The sequence below is a fragment of the Platichthys flesus genome, chromosome 13 (assembly GCF_949316205.1).
Source record: "Platichthys flesus chromosome 13, fPlaFle2.1, whole genome shotgun sequence".
NCBI lineage: Eukaryota > Metazoa > Chordata > Actinopteri > Pleuronectiformes > Pleuronectidae > Platichthys > Platichthys flesus.
The window spans coordinates 13,330,110-13,345,003 of NC_084957.1; the positions used below are offsets into that span (position 1 = coordinate 13,330,110).

Genomic DNA, 14,894 nt, shown 5'->3' on the forward strand with positions numbered 1-14,894 from the left:
TTACACATGAAGTGGTTCTTTGCTTTTCCTCTCTGATAACTTCATCATCTTGCAATAATTCAAACTCCTGAGATGATGCAGCATCAAATATCAAGTCTGAATGTGGTGCGATGGTAGTGACAAAAATGTTTTCTGGCCATTTTCAATAGCTGCAATCGGAGCTTTGATCCAGCGACAATGAAATCACCACAGGGTTGTGGAACATTTGAACCGTGTAATTTCTTCCATGAAAGGTGAGTTCTGTAGACGGCTCTGAACTATTGGTAAATGACACAGTCAGGGGGAATAACAGCAGCAGCTGGGCAGGAACAAGTTCACTGTGTGTGAAGGGCTGATGTGAGCACAAAGGACAAACATGGGTGATTTATATGATTGTCGAGCAAAGGAAAAGGTTATCCGGAATGCTGTTTTGGTGTTTTCTAACACTGTGTGATGCACAGTGCAATGCAAATGAAAAGAACCCGATGCTGGGTGGTTGGTGTTGTTTTACAGCATCTGTTTATGGAAACTTACAGTAGTCCCTGATATAGACTGCTGATAGAAAGTAACGGCTCTCTTGTTCCACACCTCCTGACTTAAATACAATATATCTCTTCCGGTGGAGACTATGAGTGAGCACCCATTGCATCCTGGGTCATGTTCTATCGCCGCTCACAGAAGTCTGGATTAGAGGTTAAGGACGCATTTTAACACCAGGTGTGAACAGAGTCAAAGTTATGTGTGGAATCAAGTAAGGGGCCCCTGCATGAGTATTACAGATCTGTGACCTGGGAGTACAGTGTGGGGACCACAGTGACTTTAGAGGACATTACCATGACCTGCATTGATTTCCTGTAGACCTACTCAAACCTTAACTATAGTTACGGAAGCCTAACCCTATAATGTGACTGGGAAACTACTTGGACCACACAAACACACACACATAATTGTGTATCCATTACTTTGGAGGACGTTATATTTACTCAAATTGATTTCCTGGAGACTTAACCATAGTTGCTATTTGTCTAAACCCTAACCTAACCCTACCCATATCCTTGCTCTTTGCAGTAAACTTCACTTACCCCTAAAACCCTTTGCATTTAATGGTTTACATTATGGGGACTCTCTTTTTTTTCCCATAGGGAAGACAGGTCCCAACAATGTTGTTGTTTAAACAGATTTACTCAACATGAATCATACCTGGACACGACACACACAGACACACAAACTCACACACATACAGACCTACCGACTCATCATGACTTTGAAGGACGTTATATTTACTTACAGTGATTTCCTGGAAACCTACTCTAACCTTACGTCTTGTCAAAAACTCTTCATGATGTGTCTTCATTTAAATATTTAATCGTTTAATCACATTTACTCAACATGACTAATACCTGGACCACACACACACACACACACACACACACACACTCACACACTCGGTACCTCTTGTTCCTCTGGGCCTCCTTCTTGTCCATAATGACGGGCACACAGTTCGTCAGCTCGGTCCAGTCTGCGTGCAGCCCGCAGCTCCAGCCCGTGGAGAAGCGGGAGAAGAGCCAGGACTCGTCTCTGCCCGGCCGGTGACATGTGCACTTCTTCTGGCCCGGCTGGCAGTCGCACGGCTGCTCCAGGCGAATATTCCTCACCAGGTGCCTCCCGAAAGTGGTGCCCCCGGTCTTCTGGATGTGCAGGAACGCGATCACGTCGTCCCCTTTGATGTTGAACTCCACGTGTCTGTCCAGGTCCCGCTCGGAGAAGTTGAATTTGGAGGGCAGCTTGGCGGGGCTGTCGTCCTCCAGGTCCTGGTCCCTGTAGAAATCATCCGTGTCCTGGTCCGGGCTGGAGAGAAGGCTCACCCCCTTCAGCTTCTCCCCGGGCTTGAAGTGGCACGAATTGCTGCCTGCGGGACATATGTACTGGTAACCAATCATAACAAACAGCACCGCCAGGATAGGAACCAACATGAGCTTACTGGATCTATCATCCATTGTATCGAGGAGAGTGTCTTCATTCCATTACTGTGAATCAGAAGCGTGCATTTCTCCTCTGGATCAATACCCCTCCATGCCTCAAGGCACATTAAAGGTGCATTTTATGTAAGTGCATCATGTTCATGGAATATCCAGAGACACATAATCTGCGCATAAAAGCAACGGGTCCGCCTATTTGCTCTGTTCTTCTGCACTGCGCTGTAAAGCTTGTCCAAAGTCCACATTCATGGCATTGACAATGTTTGTCTGTCCAACTTCTGCAGCCGGTGTCGACGCGCGTCCGTGCAGACGACTCCCATGCTCCGGTGTCAAGTTGAAATTGATGCAATAAAGAGGAGTTTTTCTCACGAATAGTTTTGTTTTAAATCGCAGCGGCAGCAGGACTCCGACTCATTCCTGCTGAGACATCGCACGGCTCGTCTCGCAGTGACGGGCGGGATCCGGCAGCATCCTGCACATCAGCATCCTCTGACCGCCGGGGCAGACTGAAGCAGGGACTGTGAGAGGATGCTGCATCCCATTTAACAAACCAGGCTGTATGCGTTACATGCTCTCGTCGTGCTGCTGGTGGTTGCGAAAAGCCCCCCCACACATCCCGTATCCCGTCTAGCTCGTAATCTCGTTTAACACGCAGCAAAGCCAGCAAGTGACACTGAACTGAGACAACACAGAGATTTAAGCACTGATAAATACTAAATCCGGCTGCAACTTTTTCCCGTTCAGGCGCATTCGTTCGAGTGTGACCTCTGGTGATTAAAGAGAAAGCACTGCCCTCTGATTACAGCCGGCACGGCTGCCAGTTTTAAGAGTACAGACTTATTTAATAGTCCAATAATGTCCAGTATCTGCTGAAAACGCAGTAGTGTTAAGAAAAGCAATTAAAAGTGAATCAGCCGCTACTTCTGCAGCATGAAGTTGTAATAAAAGAATAATCTATCTATCTATCTATCTATCTATCTATCTATCTATCTATCTATCTATCTATCTATCTATCTATCTATCTATCAATCTATCTATCTATCTATCTATCTATCTCTCCATCTATCAACCTACCTATCATCTATCTATCCGTCAATCCAAATATTAGATAGAGATAGAATTATGTGTAATTTAGTATCCTAATTAGTATTCTTCTTTCATTAAGTCTCCTAATCTTGGATTTAATTAAGCAATACGGCAACTGCTGCCTGTGCTATGAGTTCATTAGTATTTAAAATGTCACCAGTGGCCAACTGCCAAAACATGAAATGGAGAAAGGTAGCAGAACCCTCAAACCTTTGAAATTATGCCAAAATTGGGATTAAATGGACAGCCCACCCATTATATGCAGGAGTGTTAGTTCACTGGGGGAAGAACAGCTTAAGCCACAGAAATGCCATCTGCAGATGGGAGGAACTATGCAGAAAAATAACCTGAGAATGTCATCAAGGATTATTTAGTTATTGAAACTGTCATTTTTCTTTTAACAGAAAAGCTTTAAAGGCAGTTGCTTGCAGTCACAAACAAGTGAATATTTGCTACGATTGCCAGGTAGTTATACAAAATAGAGTTGTTATCCCTGCATCTTCTGCAATAGTTGATTTAGATAATGCTTTTCAAAATTGTTTTCGCATAGATTCAACAACTTTATGAAAGTCAAGCCCAATATCACAAATCATAAAATTTACTATAAGGAACTTTTCCAAGTCAAAAGCACATGACTTCCCTTATCCTTGACTCTCACGTTGGAATAAGGAAAAAACTCCCCCCTCCATGGCAGATGTACAATAAATGTAGTGTCTTATAAAACTCTTAAAACTCATATGCAGACGTAATGGTCTACGTCTTGACATTAGCTCATAGTAACACAGATGTTACCTTATCTGTGACTGCATGATACCTGAGAACAAGCAAAGAGTGGAGTAAAATCATGCAAAACTTTCACAAGTTAGTGGAGTGAGTATAGTGAATATTATATCTTCCATAATATTCAAAACAGGCCTACTGGAAGTCTTTAAGGTGAAATGTTTGAGATCAGAAAGATTAAATGATGAAAGCAGAGGTTCAAACCAGTTCGTTAGAGATTCATGGATGTGAAATTCACCATCATTGATCAAAGACGGGACTAGGTATGAAATCTCAGCACAAATTCATCACAGCAAAACCAATCTACACATTCATTCTCATTTTAGTACAAATAATGTTTTTCCCCTGAAATAAATCTGAATTAAAAGGCGCCTGATAAAATGTATACTGAAAACTTGTAAGATACTTTTTAAAACCACATTTCTATTGTATGTTGAAAAAAAGAGGAAGACTTTTCTCCCTGTATATCACCCATAATAGCTGACCAGTCTTTTACTGAGGCTCATACTTTTTAATGCACATGAGATGAAAATAATTGTCTGAAATAACATCGACCAGTGGAAACCACCCAAAAAAGTATTTTTGTATTTTAGTGGCATAACACATTTTTGAAGGGATTCTGAATTAATTTAAACAACCAAAACCATTAGTAATGACACTGATTTTATTTTTAATATAATGTGATCCATATTACAGATAAATGATGTGTGAAAACTAAATTGTGTTAATACTAATTTGCAGTTTGTTAAAAAAGTTGAGCAACTAAACATTTCATTCTTTGAGACAGTCACTAACATAGGGCACTACAAGCTTCAGCGTCTGTCTCCTTAGCTGTCTGCCGCTTTGCCTGATTAAAATACCACTAAGCATCATGTTTATTAAATTTGACACACGTTTATAGTAACTCTGAACGTAAAAGTTGCATTGAAAATTGTGCCTGAAAACAATTACACACAATGCGTTGTTTTTCACTGTGAGTTTCTTTCAGATGTGAGCAGCGGCCAGCCTCAGCCACCCTGATACCCTGGCAGCTTGCTAGCTGCACCGGTTAGCCCGTTAGCTTTCCCAAAATACCTACCTGGAGCTTTTGCTTTGTATGGAAGCGCCTAGCATCATTTTGTGGTGAGGGATATTCTTGGAAACTTTGTATGTGCTACTACTCACATTGTTATTTAACACAAGCGGTATTTGTTCGGGTTAAATCCCGCTAGCTTGTCGTAACGTTTTCATTCACGGATAAAGTTAACTTTGATCTGAACGCTACTCAACGTTAATCGCGTCTGTCTTCTCACCTCGACGTGTTTTTCTCGCGCAGCTTCCTCTGCAACGTTGAATTTGTGAGGTTTCTAAATAGTTGTACGTTGTTTTCTTTACACACGTTGTGACCCGTGCGACATTGTGCAGCAGTGTTGTGTTTTTTCTGACAATAAGTCCCAGTAACTACGTGGCATTGGCTCTTAAAGGGCACAGAGGAGCCGTGCTGACCCCCCAGTGTGCCGCTTCTTTCCGCAGGCTCATGACACGTCGCCCCGGACATCATGAGGACTGTTATTGTGCTGTCACTGCTGCTGCTGAACATACATCATGTCACCGGGGCACCCAAAGGAGTCACTGCCAGCCTGAGAGCCAAATGGACCATGACACCTTTCCTCTTGGAGACAAGGTAACATCCCTGTCCCCTGGACCCGCTTTCAAACACATCCGCACTGAACAGGACGGAGTGGGGGCCCGTGTTCAATTTAGCTCCGACGGAAACTTTAGATCTTAGTAATTGGATGGGGAATATCCAGAGAATATTCTGGATAGAGGTGCTGCTGTTTCAGTTAAAAGTTATTATATCATAATTTACTAATCAGTGTTTCTAGTATTATACATTTCAACTCATCAACATATGATATGCACAAGGTTTCTGCCGGGTCTTAAAAAGTCTAAAATAGAGTCTGAATTTTTAAGTTTACATAGATATGTTTACATTTATTTCACCTAGATTTGTTGTGTCTTTGTTTATGTAATTTTGTCTGTTTCCATGTTGATGCAGCACTTTATAAACTTGTTTTTGAAAAGTGCAGTGTAGATAAAGTTGCATTATTATTACATATTTTTTACTAGGTCTTCAATACATTCAGGTAACAATAATGTTAAAGTTCATTTAACATTTCTTCTGTTGTGCTTTAGAGTGAATTTTGTTTTTACAAGAAATGTGTCCGTGCCGTGCACATTTTGTTATTGTACTTTCTCAATGGAACAGATATTATCATACAACTTCAAATAAGATTAACATGGAGCTGATTATTTACCACCACCTCGGTCAGCATCCATCTCGGTACGGTCAGCTTGACTGTGGGATAGATGGATGCCTGTTGTCTCTGTCTGTAGTGTGTGAGATAATGTGGACGTTTCAAGGGTTATTCTCTAGTAGGCTACTTCAGCATAACTTCAATTAAGGGCAATTGTAAGTAATTACGGGATTCTGATCTCCCTTCCAACTAGTTGTACTTGGCCCACGTCCTCAATTTCATTCATTATGGTCTTTAAAAAAGTCTATAATTATTCTTGATGACACCTTCAGAAACCCTGTTGTAAGGTCAGTGTGGTACTTCACATAGACCCTATGGAGCCGACAACATTGGAGACAAGATGGGCCGAATAATTGCTAGAAAATCGAATATGATTATGTGGTCAGGCAGTCAGTTACTTTCTTATGCTGACTAACACATCATTTTCTCAATTGCAGCGAATTTATTGCAGAAGACGGGAATGAGAAATTCTGGCAGTTTGTCGACACTGTGAAAGAACTCACCGTCTACAAGCAAGGAGGTATGTTTTCTGAAACCAAGACTTCAGAAGTATGGCTACAAATTATATATAATTTTGCAACACAAGTGGTGTTCTTCTCTTCTAAAAAGCCTCACTATTACAAATGTTGATGTGCCTTGCAGAGTCTGTGCGCTCCTACTATAACTTGGTCATAAAGAAGGCTGGCCAGTTCCTCACGGACCTTCAAGTGAATCTTCTCAAATTTGCCGTGGCTCTACGGTCTTACTCACCAGCTGTTCACGCTTCCCAGCAGGTATGTTATGATCAAATTCTTCTTACAAGCAGCTTCATAATACAGGAGACGAGCAATTCTCCATCTCTTGTTTCGGATGATTATATTGTCTCAAGCCAGGTTGCTCCGCAGGCCTTACTTTAGGTTTTCTCTCGACCACTTTGGGGCACAGCCGTTAATGACAATAATTATAGTCGGACCACTGTGTTGAATGTGCCGCATCAATAACCTATTTTCTCATAACAATGCTTGGGTGTCTCAGTGGTTTCTTTCGGAATGTGTAATGATAATTATCTATAATTTATTCAGTGACAGGCAGAGTCATCCATGGCTCCCTTTGGATTACTCTCAGATGCCTTCATTTACATGCTCATTATTTAAAACGAATGAATGTGACTTTCAGCCTTTTTAGTTTAGCTTATTTCAAGTTGTCATATGTAGCTTACAGGTTTCTCAAAATCCTTCATACTGCAGTTTTAGGTACCACAATTCTAGAATATGGACCCTATAGATATAGGAGAGGACGACATCCTGCTCATACCAGGGAGAGAGTGGTCTTAAAAACACAGGATGGTTTGAAGGCAGGGAGAGGTGGACAGAGAATCAATGCTTATTTTCAATCCACAACCTCAGGGGCCCACTGTTTCCCACAGAGGACAAATATGAGATGTAAAAATCTGTGTTGTTAGGAAAACCATGGTTGTGGAAGTTACTTACATCCTGGATTTTTGTAATACTTCCTGATTTGCTAAACATTAATATATTGTGCTGAGACATTTATCTTTACTGTATATTTTATATTACTGTTAAAGGCATAATTTCAGAACGGTAATACATACAAGTACATGCTGAGAAAACCTTTAAAAATGAATTAAAGCTTTTTATTTGACATGAAATTGTTCTTGGTTTTCTCTTGACTAAATTTGACTTTATGTTTAGTTGCTTCATATAATTTATGTGCTTCCTGTCCACGACTTCTGAGTCTTTTGATTGTGTCGGTTTCAGCGGTGATAAGGAGAAACCTCATTTTAGTGACAGTGATGCACTGCTATGATGAATTTCCCTCATTTCAAAATGTGTTAAGTTTGAGTGAGTTATGGCTTTTTTGCGGGTGAAATTAAGTTTTGTGCCACACAATGTAAATCGGTGTGATGATTGCTGGAGAGTACTGAGAATAAATCAATCAGGTTTCAGATTTAACTGATGGGGGAGGGTGGCAGTGCTGGACTTTTGTAATTAAAGACTTGCCATGATGCATTTTTCTTTTATGCAAACTGAATCGCATCTCTGTGGTCACATGCATTTTAATGTGTGTAGCCCTTTATGAGAACAAAACCACCAGGTCCTGGCAGCATAAGCATCATGTGTGTAGGCAGTGTGTTAGAAAACAAATTTCTCTCCCTGCCCTGAACAGATAGCCAGTGATGAACCTCCACCTGAGGCTTGTCCTGCCTTTGTCTCCATTCATGGACAACTTAGCTGCAGCACCAAGGACATCAAGAAGCTCCTGAAGGCAGCTGCAGGCAGGTAACATATACAGTCTTGCTTTTTAGACATCTGAACATTTAATTTGCATAATTAACTTGTTATAAATCTATTTCACTAATTGCATTAACCTGCAGGGATGTTTTTTTACATTTCTAAATATTTTCAGGCCAAAACCATTTTTGTATAAGAGTGATCACACATATCCCGGACTCAATAAAACAGATGTGCCAGTTGTGATCCTCTATGCTGAGATTGGAACCAAGAAGTTCATGTCTTTTCATAATGCGCTCTCCGAGAAAGCCCAAGAGGGCACACTCATGTATGTGCTGCGGCATTTTGTAGGGGTGAGTAGCAATGGTATTACAGCCATTTTGAAATGGTGTCCCAAAGATTACACTGACCGACATTTCAGTGGATACGCTATTTATTGATATGACCTCATGAATATTTGTATCCCTCTGAGAAGTAAAGCCTAATATCAGTAATATTAATATTTAATATTTAAATTTAGACCTCCATGGTTAGTTTGATCTTTTTATAGATCAGGGTTTTGGAACCTCTGACCTCCAGGTCATGTATGACCCATCAGAAAGTTACCCTCTTTGACAGAGTTAGTCTGCCTGACAAGCAGCTTTTATGAAATCATATTCCAACAGATACAATGTTATGGTGGAAGGTTTCGTGGTGATCGAGATTTGTAAAAACTTGTAGGTTGAATTTATGTGTCAAACTTTTTGACTCGTTCACATGGTTGTCAGTGAAAACTGTCTGTTTTCATGAGTTTGAGCTTGTTAGTAATGGGTGCGTCTGAAAAAGTTGAACCCCCTAATTAGTGACCTATAATTTTGGCCATGTAGTATATATAAATATTGACGGAAAACCTCCCCTCTTGAGTGGATCTCAGTTGATAATTGTTTGTAATTGACATCTGGTACATGTAAATAAACTTCGTCTTTGTTTGCATTTAATCAATCCCTCTGCTTCTCACTGCTGCAGGATCCTAAACCTCAAAAGATGCTTTTATCAGGCTACAGTGTTGAGCTGGCTATCAAAAGCACAGAATACAAAGCTGTGGATGACACCAAAGTAGAAGGTCAGTAGTTGACTAATCGAATGTTGGCTGGACCTCACTTTGTCCAAAGAAATTAAACACACATCTTTTGCTTTATAGATCCAAAGACATCTTTAAATACAGAGGAGGATGAAAACGATGTACAGGGGTTCTTTTTTGGATCATTAAAGTAAGTAGCTTAACCATAACATGCACATTTTTGGTGTTCCTGGTTTTGCTGCAGTGCATCCTGTCCTTCGTGAGACTTCATTAAGAATTAATTTGCCTTAGAATCGAAATGTAATGTCTTCTTTAACCTCTTCTAAGGAAATCTCATCCAGAACTGCAGGAAGAACTCGTTGAGCTTCGCAAACATCTTCTGGAGAGCACCAATGACATGGCCCCTCTCAAAGTGTGGGAGATGCAAGGTATCAATTATAAATTGCATATAATCAGTGATTGTAAGAAAAACAGTTCATCAATATACATGGTTATTATATTATCACCCTATTGTGGCATCTCATTTAATATAGTTCCCTTTGTTGCCTATGTAGATTCAGGTTGTGTGAACAATATCTATATATGTGTATTCACATATATGTACATTTGATTCTGTTTCATGATCTCTACAGATCTAAGTTTCCAAGCAGCTGACAGAATCATGTCTGTGCCAAAGCATGATGCTTTGAAGCTCCTGCGAGACCTCAGTCAGAATTTTCCAAGCAAAGCAAGGTAAGTAAATCCATCTTTTTTTCTCTCGATCTGCATTCGGTGCTGTTTTTTGGCGCTACTCTGTGTTTAAATTTGGGAACCATCCCCAGCAAATGCTATTATTTAATTGCACAGGAAATATGCTTTTTAAAAACCCATGTGTTTGAGCATTATAACTTTCCCTGTGACACCTATTACTTCCACAATAAATACTTCTATTGCACAGATCTAATGAGCCGTTTTTGATGCCCGCTTATTTTGGCTCAGGCAGCTTGTAATAACACCAGAAAGCGCTGAGTAAGAGTTGTGTGTATACAGGGAATTGACTGCAAATGTACCATCTTGAAGCCCACAGGTTTTTGGAGATTAAAACTGGCATTTTACAGCCGGCTGGGGATATGGTAAAAGCTGATGGTGACTGACCATGTTTTACTGTTCCCACAGATCACTGACAAGAGTGGCTGTAAAGCAGGAAATGAGAAAAGAAATTGAGGAGAACCAAAAGGTAAGATATCATAAGCAGCATTCCCACATGAAAATGCTGGAGGTTTTCTTTGATAACATCCCTTAACCACTGCACGAGTTTTGTATTAGAGAACGGGTTTGTTATCTATATCTGAAATAAAACCACTAACAACATCAAACGCAACATTTTATTCTGGCTTTTCTCTTATTCTCCACACTTTGTGTTTTATGCTTCCTGCTGCAGTGTCCGTGCAAATTCTTTCTTGTAGAGAGATCAGACATAAAAGGGCTTTGGCATTCGATTAACACTTTGAGTTTGTTCTTTCAGCATCTCAGTGAGACCGTTGGTGTTCACCCGGGAGATGGGGAGCTCTTCATCAATGGACTGCACATTGATCTGGACGTCCACAACCCTTTCAGGTAGAATCCCAGCAGGAGGGGCCAGCCGTCTGCCTCCCAGCCCCCCCCCCCCCAAAAAAAACAGACCTTCATCAGCTCAGTAATCCCTTTGCAGGAAGATCAGAGGTGGCTGCATTTCAAAGCCACAGCCGCACGGCTTATATTTGTTTAGGAAATAACCTGTGGTCTTAATTTTACAGCATTTTGGACATCCTCAGAGGAGAGGCCAGGGTCTTGGAGGGGCTTCATAACCTTGGCATAAAGGGGGAACATCAGGGCAAGCTTTTGAAGTTACCTGTGAATGCTGTGGATGACAACTACGCCTTAGATATCAGACATCCAGCCATAATGGTGAGTTATGTCCAGAAGTATTATTCATCTGGCCCAGATCAATACTGAAGATGTTTTTTCTTCATTGTGTACTTGCACCAGGACGTGAATTAGTGAATCAGTCATCAGGCTATTGCCACCATCTCGAGCCTACCAGAAACACCAGTTATTAACTTGGAAGTTAAGCAATCAAATTAAAAACTGGCAAGTTTTCATTTTAGCCTTTGGCCATTTTAAAATTAATGTAATTTCAACTTTCAGCTCTCCCTCCAGAGACGATGTACTATTTATAATATGTAAAATACAAGTGTCTGAGAGAGAGAGAGAGACAATGAAGGAGGGAGATGACAATGTATAATAGCTTTATAACAACTGAAAATGTGAAATGTATACACTACAGCTTGCAATATATGTCTCTCCATACCATTGTACAGTGATACAACATCATACTGATTTCTACTGAAAATATATGTAAGTTAATTCCATACACCTTCTACTTTCTGCCATCCATCATCTATACCGCTTATCCTTTGATGCTTGAGAGGTGTACACCCTGAACAGGCCTCCAGCATATCACCTAGGCAGAGAGACATACCATTCAATCTCACAGTTCACACCTTCGGTCAATCTTGATGTCTCCAATCAACCTAAGGCTCCTGTCAAGCTGGGTTTCGAACTGGAAACCTTCTTTCTCTGAGGCGACAGTGCTAACTACTGCACCTATAGCTTTAAAAGACTTCCTACTCAACTGACCTCAGTTTCATCATGAACCAAATATATTTTTCTTCTTCTCAGTGTTTCCCATTAATTAATTTATATACCACAATATCAACGTGTACCACCATTAATTGATTTTCTTCTTTTTTATCATTTCAAATGGCAAAAATGTCAATTCATCGTAGAGCTGTTGACTAATACACTTTTTCTTTACTTTCCAGTGGATAAATGACATAGAGAATGACCCAATGTACCGCAGCTGGCCAACAGGTATACAGGAACTGCTCAGAGCCACCTTTCCTGGCGTGATCCGGCAGATCCGACGCAATTTCTTCAATCTGGTGAGTTGACAGCAGGAGATGTAGGAATTAAGGACGGTGCTCATTGTAGTGGAGTTGTTACTTGAATCAGCGCAGCCCTTTGAAACTCTTTGGATATGTCTGACTCTATTAGATACCTTTTGTCAGGTTTTGGTTAATTTACCATCATAACATCTCATACATGACATAAATGAGCATACAGAGTTCATTTTTAATGCTTCAGATTGGGTTTGATTATCAAGGCTGTCTGAGACGGGGTGTCCTGTTCTGTCGTCTCTCTGATTATATCGTTGTTGTTAGGTGCTGTTCCTGGATCCCATACAAGAAGAAAGTGTCGAACTGGTGAAACTAGCCGAGCTTTTCTACAAGCATAAGATCCCCCTGAGGTCGGTGCTGTTATTTCTCACACCTCCACAGCTGTTTATGTGATCAACTCTCTGTATTTATATCTTTACCAGGTAGTGATTCTCATTTCACCTGCAAATTGAATACTTGCTTTTGTCCCCCTTTCTTACAGAATTGGATTTGTGTTTGTTGTCAACACCAAGGACGAGATTGATGGCTTCTCAGATGCAGGGGTTGGATTCTACCGACTGCTGAATTACATTGCAGACGAGTATGATTTATCCCAGGCTCTGATGTCCATGGTCTCTGTAAGTAAATCACATATATAAATCTGTTTTTTTAGCGAGCACTTATTGAAGAATAACGAAAGCTGTTTTCTCATTTTAACTCTTGAGAATCAGGTCCAGATATCGACCGGAGTTGGCCTTTCACACAGACAGGAGACTGTTTGTGTTGAATACTTGTTTGGTTCTGGGGGGAGGGGGAATAGAGCATGTAGGGGTCAGATATTGATGAAAAAGGCTGCTGCGTTGACCCTTCTTCTTTACTCTGAGTGCTTGAATTTTTTCCAGTTACACTCCAGTGACGTGATGACAATTAATCGACACAACATACATCTCCTCCACTCAATGTCCAGATAAGATTAGCATTGCAGAACATGTTTGAAAGCATGATGACCCCATGATGCTCATATCTCCTTGTGCCTCAGAAGTCAGTTGTTAAATTGTACCCTGTGTCATCCTATTATTGGACTACATGAGTCAGTGGGATTTTTCTCCTGGGATCAGCTCTTGGAACAGAACTTATAAATGGTTAAATCTCATTCCACTCTCCGATCTCTTGCAGATGTACAACCAAGTAGATGTTGGGAAGTCGCTATCTGTTGATACTATCACTTCCTACATGAAGAGGAAATTTCCTAGCGCCAATGCTGAGAAGATTCTAGGCTTAGAATCTGAGTATGATTACAAAAGAAACGTAAGTAATTTAAACTGTTCATTCTTTTGTCTTTGTTTTCATTGGAATTGATGATTGGGACTTAATGTGTGATGCAATGTTTTTTTTGCTTCAGGAGGGTGCCCTCTTCTACAAAAAGAGCGGCCTGGGTGCTATACCTCTGGCTTTATTTAACGGAGTCCCTCTGAGTTCTGATGAGATGGACCCAGATGAGCTGGAGACTATCCTCCTGCAGCGCATAATGGACACGACCACCGCTTTCCAGAGAGCTGCCTTTATGGTACGACACACCTTTATGCTTAGGGAGACACTCATCTTCTCCCTTCCAGAGTTTGTTTTTGTACAATGAAGAAACATGTTTATAAAACACATGCATTAGTCTGGGTAAACAAACTTAAGAACTCTACCAGTTTGTTTGGTCTGGACAGCATGCAAACAAGAAATATTTCACATACTAGCCGGGGGTTCCTGTTCAGTGGATTAGAAAGTAGTTACCATTGACGCTCTTTGATAAATAAAGAAGCATATGCGGTGTGTTACATGGCTGTGTTCCGTGGAGTATCAAATGTAGATTTTGATGAAATTTTAATGATCTCTGGTTCATTGCAGCAGCCGAGTATAGGATATAGGCTCAGCTGATACCATGTGTGGTAATGTGGTAAATAATTTAAAGCATAATAAGTAATTGATCAATAGCCAACTTTTCTTTCTGCTAGATTTGCAAGATAGCAGGACAGTAAGCACTCAAATATCCCTCCACATTATTGTTTTCATAGATACGATTACAATGTTGACTGTTTAGATATAAGGCATTCACGAAATCAAATTCATCCTGGTGGATTGATGTCCTAAGCATTGTTACTCTATTCCTTTTTCTCCCTCGCCTACAGGGTCAGTTATCTGAGGGCTCAGATGTGGTGGACTATGTAATGGAGCAGGCCAATGTGGTTCCGAGGATGAACCCTCTCATTCTGAGCACCGACCGAAAGTACCTCGACTTCACTTCCACGCCAGGTGACCTGCAGTAGTCGTCGTACACCATCTAGCTTGGTTTTACTGTATGCCTTGCACGTTTTTAACTTCTCCTCTCTTGCTTTGTAGTTGTGGACGATTGGGAGGACACAACTATGTTTTCATTCCTGGAAGGCAGAGACAAAACAGCTGTGGTGGCTAAGAGAATGAAGTACTTTAGAAATAACGGTAAGCTATTACCTCAAATTTCATGCCCCTTTTTTTCC

At 40.8% G+C, this 14,894-nt stretch overlaps 2 protein-coding genes across 3 annotated transcripts in view; one reads left to right on the forward strand and one right to left on the reverse strand.

Moving 5' to 3' along the window:
• hs6st3b (heparan sulfate 6-O-sulfotransferase 3b) overlaps positions 1-2,422 on the reverse strand; it is a 55,213-nt gene extending 52,791 nt beyond the window's left edge. The window contains exon 1 of the mRNA XM_062403289.1: positions 1,432-2,422. Within this exon, the coding sequence (XP_062259273.1) occupies positions 1,432-1,976 (545 nt within the window). The 5' untranslated portion in view covers positions 1,977-2,422. The remainder of the gene's footprint in view (positions 1-1,431) is intronic.
• Positions 2,423-4,855: 2,433 nt separating this feature from the next.
• The window catches only part of uggt2 (UDP-glucose glycoprotein glucosyltransferase 2), a 35,518-nt gene continuing 25,479 nt past the window's right edge, over positions 4,856-14,894 (forward strand). For both annotated transcript variants that reach the window (XM_062401970.1, XM_062401969.1), the window contains exons 1-20: positions 4,856-4,946; positions 5,337-5,487; positions 6,559-6,641; positions 6,764-6,894; positions 8,288-8,400; positions 8,528-8,705; positions 9,358-9,454; positions 9,533-9,602; positions 9,740-9,840; positions 10,045-10,144; positions 10,568-10,628; positions 10,917-11,008; positions 11,188-11,338; positions 12,256-12,375; positions 12,655-12,740; positions 12,872-13,007; positions 13,546-13,677; positions 13,772-13,936; positions 14,547-14,670; positions 14,758-14,856. In XM_062401970.1, the coding sequence (XP_062257954.1) occupies positions 5,363-5,487; positions 6,559-6,641; positions 6,764-6,894; positions 8,288-8,400; positions 8,528-8,705; positions 9,358-9,454; positions 9,533-9,602; positions 9,740-9,840; positions 10,045-10,144; positions 10,568-10,628; positions 10,917-11,008; positions 11,188-11,338; positions 12,256-12,375; positions 12,655-12,740; positions 12,872-13,007; positions 13,546-13,677; positions 13,772-13,936; positions 14,547-14,670; positions 14,758-14,856 (2,164 nt within the window). In that variant the 5' untranslated portion in view covers positions 4,856-4,946; positions 5,337-5,362. The remainder of the gene's footprint in view (positions 4,947-5,336; positions 5,488-6,558; positions 6,642-6,763; positions 6,895-8,287; positions 8,401-8,527; positions 8,706-9,357; positions 9,455-9,532; positions 9,603-9,739; positions 9,841-10,044; positions 10,145-10,567; positions 10,629-10,916; positions 11,009-11,187; positions 11,339-12,255; positions 12,376-12,654; positions 12,741-12,871; positions 13,008-13,545; positions 13,678-13,771; positions 13,937-14,546; positions 14,671-14,757; positions 14,857-14,894) is intronic.